This window comes from Corvus brachyrhynchos, unplaced genomic scaffold (assembly GCF_000691975.1).
Source record: "Corvus brachyrhynchos isolate BGI_N302 unplaced genomic scaffold, ASM69197v1 scaffold131, whole genome shotgun sequence".
NCBI classification, from domain to species: Eukaryota; Metazoa; Chordata; class Aves; order Passeriformes; family Corvidae; genus Corvus; species Corvus brachyrhynchos.
The window spans coordinates 1399827-1412290 of record NW_008236438.1 but is presented as its reverse complement, the minus strand read 5'-3'; the positions used below and the strand labels follow the sequence as shown (position 1 = coordinate 1412290).

General features: G+C 39.1%; 1 protein-coding gene across 4 annotated transcripts in view; it reads right to left on the bottom strand.

Annotated features, from left to right (window-relative positions):
* Positions 1 to 8492: 8492 nt before the first annotated feature.
* The window catches only part of ADAMTS6 (ADAM metallopeptidase with thrombospondin type 1 motif 6), a 147819-nt gene continuing 143847 nt past the window's right edge, over positions 8493 to 12464 (bottom strand). For all 4 annotated transcript variants that reach the window (XM_017747088.1, XM_008643545.2, XM_017747090.1 and 1 more), the window contains exon 25: positions 8493 to 12279. In XM_017747088.1, the coding sequence (XP_017602577.1) occupies positions 12170 to 12279 (110 nt within the window). In that variant the 3' untranslated portion in view covers positions 8493 to 12169. The remainder of the gene's footprint in view (positions 12280 to 12464) is intronic.

Below are 12464 nucleotides of genomic sequence, written 5' to 3'. Positions count from 1 at the left end.
CATTTTGGAGTCTCTGATTTGCAAATGTTCAAGTACTTTGTTTGTGTACAGTCCAATACCTATTTGTATATGGCCTTTTAGACAGATGTCAATATTTTTTTGCTGTCAATAAGCTGCAATTGCACGTTAACTATGCAGCGTGTGGATCATGGTGAAAAATTTTGTTTCAAAGTTGTCTCTCCAAATAATGTTTTGTGAGTCTTCTTCCTTGTGCATGTATATATTTTTAAAACAGACTGGTAACAGCTTTTAGATACTGACTTGTTATTTTAGTTCTAAGTCAGAAATGCTGTTTGTGCTTCTCTTTTTTTAAATTGGAACTGAAAATCCAACATATTCTTCAAATCTCCTCACCCTAGCACTTCCTCAACAGCTGCCTATCAGAAAAATGTATTCACTCTGGAACCTCATGTAGGTTTATCCTTAACAGAAGAAAAAGGAGACAAAATAGATTGGGAAAGATCTCTATGAGTTTGTAAAGAACACCACCAAAGAAAATTCAGTTCTTTATCTATTATCTTGTTTACATATAAGTTTCTAAGATGTATTACTTTGTGTTGAGTTTTCAGACCTAACTGTTTGTTAACAATTTTGGATGAATCACAGGAGTACCCAGATACCATCATATCAGCACAGTACTTCATCAAATACTGACATATGAAAATGGGTCAGATTGTCCACCCAGAAAAATAATTCTTTTCCTTGTATGTTTACTTCAACACTATTATGTACTTATATGGAGTTGTTATTTAATCATATGATTGCCAAACTGGCTATAGCATAATTCACCTAGCACTGACCAACTACAGAATAAAAATTAAACAAACGTTTTGCTGTGGTTAAAATTTTTTTCTATGGGTCTGGGCTTCTGAAGCCAGCAGGTCACTTGGTTTATATATACAATGTTGATAATTGCATTCCTTAAATCTGCAAAATGCAACGAAGCTCACTATTTTCCAAAATAGCTTTAAAAACAATTAAAATTACTGCCCAGACATTTTCAAACACAGCAGGATATTGGCTTAGGCAGTGATGGAAACTCTAAAAAGAAGATAAATATTTTGAAATGCACTGTAAATCAAATTTGTGCATTGGACTAAGAATGGATTATCTGCCTCTAAACAGCAAAAGCTGTTTTAGTTTTAGGGTTTTTTTCCATGCTTATTTACTAGAAATGATTTTAAATTGTGTGTGTGTGATTTATTTTTCTTTTTTCTCAAGATTTTTAACAGTTGCTTTGTAATAAATGCTCTACTATAATTAGTTCTACATACTTTACTCATTACACAGGAATCCACTTTTTATCAGTCTTTTAATAAAAAGTACATTTTTCAGCTTAAAAATTATTTGGAATAATGCTATGTCAGCCTCAAGCTGCTCTGCAAGTATTTATAGCAGATGTATCTACAGTCTCAACTGGGCAAATTTTGATGACGTAATTAACAGAGGCCTTGATTAAGAATGAGACCTTGAAAAATATTATCATATTATGATCTACTATCTTTTGGTACTGTGGTACCAAGACAAAGGCAGCCACCTTTTGCACCCTTCATTCCAGAAAGTATCTGGACAAGAAAAAAAAAAAGACAGCCCAAATGGGAATTCCTACAATTGACTGCCCAAGCACCTTTGGCTGGTATCGATGAAGAAGCAGTGTAAAGAAGCCAAAGGCACTGGTTTTGTGTTTTCTATTGAAAGACTATTCAATTACATAAATCTAGCTGTTGAGTTTCCTCCCTTTCTCCTTACCCTTAGAAAGTGATTTTCTGGCTTTCCTCAGTATACAGAGCAGGAAAATATGAAACAAGCAAACCATAAGACTTTAAAAAAGGCTAGTAAGAGAATGGTAACTCAGAAGTTTAATTTTAGTTTGGTGGTTTATTTCTCACAGACAGCTGCATGATTGTTTTCTCAATCCTGGCTAAAGATTTTTGTGCAGAAGGGCTGATCATTCATCTGTCGATCCCCTTTTCAAACTTCTGTAGACTACATCCAGGTAAGAATAGGCCATACTTCCAAAATCATCATGAACTTAATCAAAACAAAGATAAACATATATTGCTGAATGACATACATGGTATAATAAGGAAAACACAAGCAAGATCAAACTGAGATTTCACATGTAACCGCAGGACTGCATTGCACAACTCCAAATACCCTATGCAAGGTCACTACTTTTGTAATCAAGTTGCTCAAGCCACAGAGGAATGATCAAAATTTCAGCCCAAAGTTACCAAAACATGTTACTTCTCTCTTTTATTTTTAAAGGAGATTCAAGGTTCATTGTTTTGAAGGCTATAAGTGTCATATGCTTAACGAGCAACATACCTCTTGGCAGCCCTTCACTATCTTGATTACCAGCTGAGAGTCAACACACCCTGTAAGCATTTGTTCATCAGTTCAGCAGAATTACTCAGGACGCAGTGAGCATCTGGCATTGAAGAATGCAGCTGTCTTTGTGGCAAGCAGATTTACGGACATGATTTTTGCAACTGCTACTTTTCGTAATCATTTGCAGTTCACACATCTGCTAAATACAGCACAGACAATTAAAACAGGTTATCCAAAGTGGTATAGACTTCTGCTCACTGCTGCAAGTCACTGACAGGCTCATAGCTTCTTTGGTTAATAGTATATATGCCATTTGAGGTGTTCACGAAAGAGATTAAACAGACCAAGGGTCTTCCCATCTCCACAGTCTCTGCAAGGGCCCTCCACTCTCCACCCTAAAGACTGAGTTTCTGCAAGGGATGTCTCGAAACTCAAGGCATTGCTGCAAGTTTCTTGCACTCCATCTTCCCACATGAGCCATGTCCTCTCCTCTGTAGAGGTACCTCTGGCTGGGACCTGTGGTCTTGACCTATTTATCCAGCTCTTACCCCAGGCTCCCCTCACTGAGATTTCCTCAGCCCCTCACACACCCCTGTCATGGTTTGATACTGGCCCAGCGCCAGGCACCCAAGAGAGTTGCTTGCTCACCCTCCCCTGCCACAGCTGGGTAGAGGAAAGAAAGAATTAACGAAGGGTTCCTGAGTTGAGATAAGGACTGGGAGAAACATTTCAAGGGCAAAACAGGCTCAACTTAAAGTTGCAAAGTGATTTTATTACTAACAGTATCAGAGGAGGATAATGAGAATTAAAATAAGCTCTTAAAACACCTTTTTTCCCCCAGCCCCTCCTTCCTTCTCACCGACAGTGCAGGGAGACAGGGCATGGGGGTTTGGTCACTTCTTCACTGAGACTTCCTTCTGCTGCTCCGGGAGAGGAGTCCTTCCGCTGTAACACTGTGGGATCCCTCCCACAGGAGACAGTTCTCCATGAACCTCTCTGATATCGGTCCACTCTCAGGAGCTGCAGTCTTGCCACACCTGCTGCAATGTGAGTCCCTCCCCCAGGGCAAACAGTCCTCCCAAAACTGCTGTGCTTTAGGTCTCTCTTTCCACTGTTCCTACAAGGACGGGCTGCTCCAGCCTGGAAGCAAGGGCCCTCTCTCCACTGGGTCTCCCACTGGATCACAGCCACCTCCAGGCATCCACCTGCTCCGGCAGGGGCACGTCCCCCACAGGCTGCAGGTGGATCTCTGCATTCCCCATGGACCCATGGGCTGCAGGGGCACAGCGGCTTCACCATGGTCTGCACCACGGCCTGCAGAGGAACCTGGGCTCCGGCGCCTGGAGCATCTCCTCCCCCTCCTTCTTCACTGACCTTGGTGTCTCCATGTTGTTTTCCCTCACATGTTCTCACCTCCTCTTCTTTTCTGGCTAGAAGCAAAACTGTGTGACTTTGTTTTGATTTTCTTCTTAAATATGTTATCACAGAGGCATTACCAACCTCTCTTACAGGCCCAGTTTTGGCCAGCAGGATGTCCATCTTCAGAGCCATCAGGGATTGGCTCTCCTGAACATGGTGGAAGCTTCCAGCAGCTTCTCATATGAGCTACCTCTGTGGCTCCCCTGCTGCCAGAAACCAGGCCATGCAAAACCAGTACAACCCCCCAGCTCTATCTCATGGCCCCACTCTCCCTTCCTACTCTCTAGCCCCTCCATAGCTTTCCCAAACCAGCAGCCCCAGCACAGCTCCCTCAAAAACACTGTCACTGGCCTTCCACTTCAGCTCAAGCCCTCCTGTTCTCATGCAGGAGCTGTTGTGGCTGCTCACTGTGGCAGCTCCTTCACCCCTCCAGCTGAGGAGGCAGCTGTGGTGATCTGTAGGCCAGGCAGTAGTTGCTACTCAGCCTGGCCCAAGCAGCACTTCCCAGACCCAGAGTTCCCTGTAGCAAAACCAAACCATGCCCAGCTCTCAGCCTACGCTTGCGTACCAGCTGCTCACAGAGGAGACCCACCACAGCTCAGAGCTCAGCAGCTCTCCACACCAACATGATCAACCAGAGCTTGCCAGCTGCTGTGGCAGTATTGCACATTCCAGCATTCCAGCACCCATCCTGGCTGTGGCACTGAGCAGCCATGAGCCACAGCTGAGCCCCAACAAACAGCTGAGGGACACCTGCTGCTGTAGGCCAAGAGGAGGCTGCTGGCCAAATTGGAAACATGCTCTGGGAACTCTGTCCCCAGCATGAAAGCCAGGTGACAGAAAGGCTACATTCCACAGGAACCAATTTTATGTAGTGCTGGTCCAAGGCACCTGTGATACCTGAAGCCACATCCATCCACTGGGTCTTTCATGAGCATCTGCCCACACTGCAGATAAGCAGCCAGCAAGCCTGTGGTGCCTGTTTTGCTCATGCTGGGGGAAGAAAGGCCACATGGCAGTTTTCCAGCTATAAGAAAAAGGGAGTGAAGAAACAGCCATGAAACCAAGGCCTCAAACCCATCATTCTGAGTTTTTTTCTCATTAAAATTTGTGATCATCACAACTGCAAGAAGTGGGAAATAAACAGCATAACAAATCCACAAATCTGGGAGAGATGCATTACAGAAAGATGTTTGTCTTAGTGCTTGAGACCTTTCCTAGATGGATTAGGATAACAGAGAAAAAACCTAAACCCTCCATGGAAATAGAATTCAGGTCTTTTGTCTTCAGCTTTACAAACATTTTACAATGCAGTGAGCAACCAACGCTGAGCCAGCTTCTTAAACCTCACTGAAAATCAAAATGGAATATTTGTCCCTTTCATTTTCTTTTTGAAGCTAGTATAAAATGCACCTTAATTCCTTGTCCTCTTTTAATTAAATAGGCTATTCTACACTTTATTTCACAAGGACCCTGAACAATATATAGTTAATTGACACATGTAATTATAGCCATCATTTTCCTTTCTAGAAAATCAGTTACCAGCCCTATCCTTGGCAAAATGCTTTTGAAGAATTATACTTCTGAAGTCAAATGTTATTGCTAATTGACAGGATAGTTTCAACAATGTAATCTTATCTTAGGTAAATAAACTTCTAAGGAAACTTTGAGCCAGAAAGGCCAAATGAGATGTTTGAGATTCCTTTTTGCAGCAGAATGTCTTGTTTTGATAGTGCATTTCAGTACAAAGGCTACATGTGAAAGAGAATCTGAGACCGAAAGAGAGGCTCGGTTCCTCTTGTTTGTATTCGCTCCTAACTCAGTGTTTTTCATAATATGGAAAAGTATCTTGAGGGGGCCTCTAATAACTGCAGTAGAAAAAAATGTTAAATATTATTTTTACTTGGACTACTATTTGAAAAAAAGTTAATGCATTTCTAGATTTCTTCTTGAAATCCTTATTTAGATTTTATATTTGTTTTTACATTTCAATAAATAATTCACAAAACTAGCCTAAAATGAGCATTTTTAGCAAATAACTGTGTTAAGTTACAGATGTGGAAAACTCTCAAGAATATTCACACTAAAGTATATGATCAAAGACAGCAGTACTGTACACCAAATATGAGATGCACAGATGTTTTAAAGCAGTGAGAAAAAGGAGAAGCAGCGACCGGGGGGATGAGATAATGGAGGGAAGCGTAGTCCTGTACCGATGCGTGGATTCTGAGGAGTGGAATCTGAGAAATGAAAGAGAGTGTCCTGGAAATGGACTGTAAACTTTTCAACCACACACTGTCATTCGTGCACAAGGTCCTGCCCCTGTTTCTGGTCAGTGTTAGAAGGCAGTGACCCTACTAAGACCACGGCACTTCTGTAAATCTATTTGCTTTATAAAGCATAGTTGACCTCAGAACAAATGGGACAATAATAACGTAAAATGCATTCTCAGCTGAAGCTTGTCTTCTGAAATTCCTAGAGTAGATCTGTGCCTTTTCATAGAGATATAACTGGAAGGTATTTCCACATGTCCAGAACTGTAACCTCACAGTTAATTTGCAGACGAAGTGTTACTCAGAAGCACTACTCAGCATTACTTCTAAGAGGAGGTAAATTCTACAAAGAAGACTGATCTTCATTGCAAAAGATAAATCATATTACAAGATGAGTTTTTCAAACAATGTGAGTGATAATTTTGTTGTGCTGTAAACACTGCAAGAGTGTGCGCATTTGTAGACTTTGATGTCAAGGTGGGGCTGGAGAGAAGAATAAATAACTATACTCATCCTGATACAGATGAAGAAATCCAGTTTCCAAAATCCACAGCTTATCGCTTATCAGCCAGGCCAAATCTGATCTCTCTGTGTGGTCACAGTAACTGAAGCCTGAAGCACTCACTGGCTGAGTCTTCACTTCTAGCTTCCAAAACACTTCCTCTTCTATCTCAAACTGTGATCTGATAAATTTATTCCAAACCAGATTACTAAAGAAGTGAGATTATTTATTTACTGATCCTGCTAGGTCTTCTCTGAAAAGGCCTTCCCGTTTGTAGAAATTGCATCTTCCAGTCCTTAATGTAGAAATACATATATCCTTTCCAGGACAGACTTCAATAATTTGCTGACTGGTAGCTATATGACCTCTGAACATAAACTGTGTCCTGTAGCCTGTCCCACTCAATGCCAATGTCACTCCCGTGCAGAAACAGAACAAAATAAATGACAAGTGCTGCTTAGGTGGTATGCCAGTTTAAGGGATGCAGTATACTTAAACGTACACCACACCACAATTTGAGTGGCTTATTTTCCTAAACTGGACATGAACTTCCACTTTAGCTGGGCCAAATACACTTGGGAAATGACCAATTCACTAGTTCTGTAATGAACCTTGTTCTGTGGCTGACTGAGCCCTTATAAATCTATTTGGGATTTCATCCTGATTACTGCACGGAAATGCTCTTACACCATCCTGTCTAGAATGAACATGGGAGGGACCACACAGAAGCAGTCATCTATCCCTTCCACCTAATTGTTTGTGGTAAAGGGAAAACAGCCAGATAAGGGTGTCACTTCTTGCAGAATGACAGCCTCAGCTTAGTAATGGCCTTCTACAAGACTCTTAGATTGATGACTGACTGCCTCCAGATGAGGCTCACAGGACTCATCCAAAGTCCATTGCAGTAAACCTCCACAGAAGAGGTTCCAGAAGAGTCCTGGATCTTAGTTCCGAGTAACAATAAAAAAATAATAAAGAAGTCAGGAAAATAATCAAAGCCTGTTCAGAATTCTACAGAGGGTATTTAAAAATGCTTCTTATACATCAGATAGCTTCAGATAGAACAGCGAGTATACTCGAGAAGGAACAGTTTTGGGGTATAGAAAGGGAAGTCAGGGAAAAGAAAAGCCAGTATCTCAGGTAAAAATGGTGCTCATTTCCTCAAGAAATACACTGACAAAGGGTAACAGAGAATTATAACAGCATGATTGGCTCTGGAATGAAGATCTGGTGAAAAAAATGCATTTTAAGAAGACTGGAGGGAATTTTGTGTCAGGAATTCTACAGTCATCATGGGTTATGTCAAGTTTAAGGTAGCAGGAGAAAAGGAGGGAGAAACACATCTGTTTCAGTGCTCTCAGTCTGTCATTATAACACAAAACACAACCACTCCAGTAGGAAAAAACAACACTACAAACTGAAAAATAATGGGAAACCTATCAGATTATAACTTGCAGTGTGAATGTATGGGAGGGAAGTCAACAGCTTCACAATGACAGAGAAAACAGTCATTAAAGTGTTATTTACTAAGACTTTATCCAACTTTAACTTGTGATCTGAAGGGCAAAAAAATTTTGTGATCAAGCACAGATAGAAATACCCATATTTTACAAACAAGTAATTGGTTTTTGAATCCTCATTTGTAAACAGAATAACAAAAATAACCAAAATTAGTAAATACCTCATCAATATATTTAAGGTTCTTTGTACTTCCTTTAACATCTTATTCACAAGAGTAGAGTGTTTATGTTCATTAAACCAGAAACTAGATTTTAATTCAGAAATAAGAAATATTTCATAGGGCTTGATCAGATATTTCCATCACAAGTTATTTATACTGTACCAGGTAAGAAAGGAAACAGCTCTCAGCAAGAGTTACCTAAGCACCAAGTCTACTGAAATTACTTTCTTCTTTGTATTTAAAAACATCATGGCTTCAGATAAACTTCAGATAAAACCTTAAAAGCTCAATGCAAGAAGGACATTTTATTGTTATTATTGACTGGCTGTTAATGAAATAATTCCAAGAAGTACAGAATATTTTTGCTGTCATTAATTTCATTCTTGATCTACATTACTGCTTAGGCTAAAATATTACTTAATAATGTACATGACCATATTCTTGACTTTTCCTTTTCCTTATTTCCTTATATATGACAAACATTGCTGCTGCCAAGGACAGGATTCTAGCATAACACAGATGTTACTTGAAAGAAGACACCTTATATATATATTTTGATGCATCGGATGAAGCAAATATTAAGCATACAGAATTCTAGTAACTGTAAATCAGGGAAGAGACAACTGTACCATGGGTATCAATCTTAAAAGCTGCAGTTTTATTTTACTAAATTATCTATGTTAAAAACACATCTGTGCCTGGTGTGGAATTTCACTGCATCAAGTGTTACAATATTTTTGTTTTCATTACAAGCAGGAGAATGCATGTAGAACAAGTGTTAAGAAACATGACAATAAATTAGAATATAATTTACAAAAGCAAAAATAATAATAATAAAGTAACAGTGTACCACATTAATACTGAGTATAAAATAATAAGCAACTAATCACAATAATACAAAGGTAATTTCAGTCTGTATTATTAAGGATATCTATGTGACATTCACTCCATTATAAAGTTCCTAACGAAATGGACTATTTTGGATGTATACACCTTGAAGGATAGATCTCTAGATTTTTCTTTCTGTTTTGATCTTAATCAGCTGATAGTATTGCTCAGTGGAAGTACTGGCACCAGATTGGTTTCTGCATCTTGTATTCAACTATTTGATTCTAGGTCTGTCATATTTATAGCCTGCACAAAGACTCCTTTTGTCACTATTTAGGAATATAACACTATTTAGCTTAGATTATATAGATGGCTACAGTGTAGCAGCAGCAATGAACTGTGCTGTTGAAACCAATTATTTTTCTTTAAATTAGGTTTCATATTTCAGTCTTAGTCTGTAGTGTTGATTAGCTTGTAAATCCATATACATTCTGTGTTTTGTTCCCTTTAACAATACAATTCAACATTGCTCTAGGGAGTTCTTTAAAATCCAACCTCAGTGCTGTTATGTTGCAGAGTAAACATCAGAATCCCCGGTGTTCTAGCACCAGTTAAGAGAGCAAAATGTGTCTTTGGAAACACTCCTTACAATTTTCATGTCCCAAATGAGGTAAGAAAAAAAAAGGTTTCTTTTCAATACAGAGAAAACCCTTTTCTCATTAGCTGAAACGACACATTAGCTGATAAACAAAATCATGCCCTGGAGAAAACAGGACTCTGATACAAAGAGGCCTCTTGCTTAGGGAATGTTGTAACAACCCCTTTCGTCATACTTCTGATCTAACCAGGGCATGCTAGCACCAAGGTGTTTTGTCAAAAGGATATAAGAAGTCAATTCACTTAACAGACAAGGACTACATACTGCCCTTAATCTCTATGTGCAACTCCCAAAAACTGGGATGTTTTTATCTACTGGTGTCAGTTTTAACAGGACTTGTTTACATGGTGATGAGAGCAACAGATAACAAGCATATGTGAATACATGCAAGCCAACTGAAAATTAATTCCACTGGTCACAAGCATACAGAAGTGGAAATACTGGCAAGAGGTAGCAGATGACAGGAATTTGACGGTCTTGAGTACAGACATGGGGCTACACAAAACCCCTTGACAGATTGTCAATATGTTGGGGGGATTTCATAGCATGAGTCCTCTTAAGAGTATCTATTGTTCAATGTTAATTCACATTAGTAAATAGTGTGCAACATACTTGGTTTGTTATTGGTAAAATACATTGGTACACTTCAATCTCATATTTTGAAATTATTTTTCACTGAAAAGATTACCTTTTTTTAAAAAGTGCTATTTGAGTTAGAATTTGTAACACATTATTGTTCACATAATTTTAACTGCATTACAACAAAGGAGTCATAGTTGGACACACAATCACATTCATGAAGTACCTGTTGCAAATATTCAAGTACAATATATTATTATAAACAAATATCTACTTTCCTCATCTCCTTGTTGAGTCTGTTACTGAAAAGTGAAGGGGAAGAGGAGCATGATAATTAACTTTTTTGTTATATTCCTGACTGTGACTTGCCTAAGAAGTTTGGTTTCACTTTTAAAAATGCAAAATACTTGGTGAATATTAAAAATAGGGTAATATGAATGAGTGGAGCATGGCAGTGAATAGTTAAGGCATCTAGCTTCTAATCCAGATGCATGACTTTGTTCCAGTCTCATGCCAAAAGCTGCCCCTTGCTTTAAATATGGTCCAGCTTTAAATAGGTATCTGGCCATTCAGGTGAAGGTGGCCAGAGTTCACTACAGCCACTGCATTTCCAGTATGCCTTACTTCTGATAGTCCAGCAGGCCTCTTGGCTCAAGCACACTACTGACTTCTCATTTGAACAGAACCTAGATACCTCCATGAGTCACTTATTCTTTGGTCGCAATCCTTGCCCACCCGGATGTGGTCTCCTGAACAGAACATTCACATATTCTTTCTCATAAACAATACCTCTGCTATGGTATCAAAGGAGGGAACATCTGGAATCCATTTTAACTTTCAGCTTTGCAAAGGATTGTTGCTATTACACAGTAGGCTTATCTTTTGCATTCAAATTCCTCAGTTTTGGAGAATCAAACCTAACATGTAAACCAGATCTAGAAGCCCACCAAGGTGTTTCTTCTTTGTGGCTGGTATTGTAAACAAAAGTGAGCTGGAGTCAAAGTGTAAGTTCTAAACAACCATTATGGTAGTAGCGAAGGAGCTGGAAATGCGGTCTTCACCACTGCTGGAATCTGCCTCCCCCATGATACTGAAATATGCTCCCTTTCAGTGGAAATCTGTTTCACTTGTACAATGGTAAGATGGCTATAAACCTGCAATGCAGATTTCATTTTGTTTCATAGCACACTTGTATTTCATGCACCACTGCAATAACTGTTGCATCTCTTAAAACTAAGTCCCTCATGGCTGTTCTATTTAGTACAGCGTTATATATGGCTCACAGCAGTGTTCAGGAAATATGGATTACTCCAAAGGGAATTAGGTGGAATGAAGGAAAAATACTTCTTTTTCTAAAAAATTTCTGCTCCTTAAATAACATTTCCAAGCTCATTTTATAATTTAAGTTGGTGCTGTGTCAAGAGATAAAATAGTTAACATTTTTAAGCTATGACTTAACATTTTTTTTTGATTCTTCTTTACTTCCATAGTAGATCAACTCATAAGAACTACATTTTAAACAGTTTTAAATAGAAATGGATTCAGTGTCATTGCTAAGTCCATAATAAAAACTATTTTAATGGTCCAAGGATGTAAACAGACTATTGGATTTAGTCAAAAGAACACAAAGGTTCCACAGTAAGCTATTCTATGTGTTGTGTGAATCTTTCAAATTTGGGATCCCCTCATACTGTGTCCAGCACTTTGGATTAATAAATCCCACTTCACAGAAGTTAAAATAATATTGAAATCCTGTCAGCTGGGGCTGACCAGTGGTTATGTTTTCCACAGGGTAATGCATTTGCGAGGACGTCAATCTCATTCCACTGTGTGGCTCTCTTCGATGGACACTCTTCCACAATGATAATAACAAGGCACATTCTTATGCTTCCTGTGGGTCAGTGTCCTTGGCAGGTCTTGCAGCACATCTGTCTGAAGTATGCTCGACTGCAGAACTTGAACTTCAGCACCAGTGGGCAATATGCCACTTTGTTCACATCTTTGCACTCTAATAATTAAGAACATTAAAGAGAAAGAAATCAGGAATACAAATTAAAGTACAAAGAAAATTTGATGTTTAATATGTTTCTCTATCCATCCATCTTGTTTTCTCTGTAACTACTAGTACAGTCTAGTGCATACAATATTGCAATTTTAAAAAGCCATAAAAATGTTTGCAGGGCTTTCAGAGGT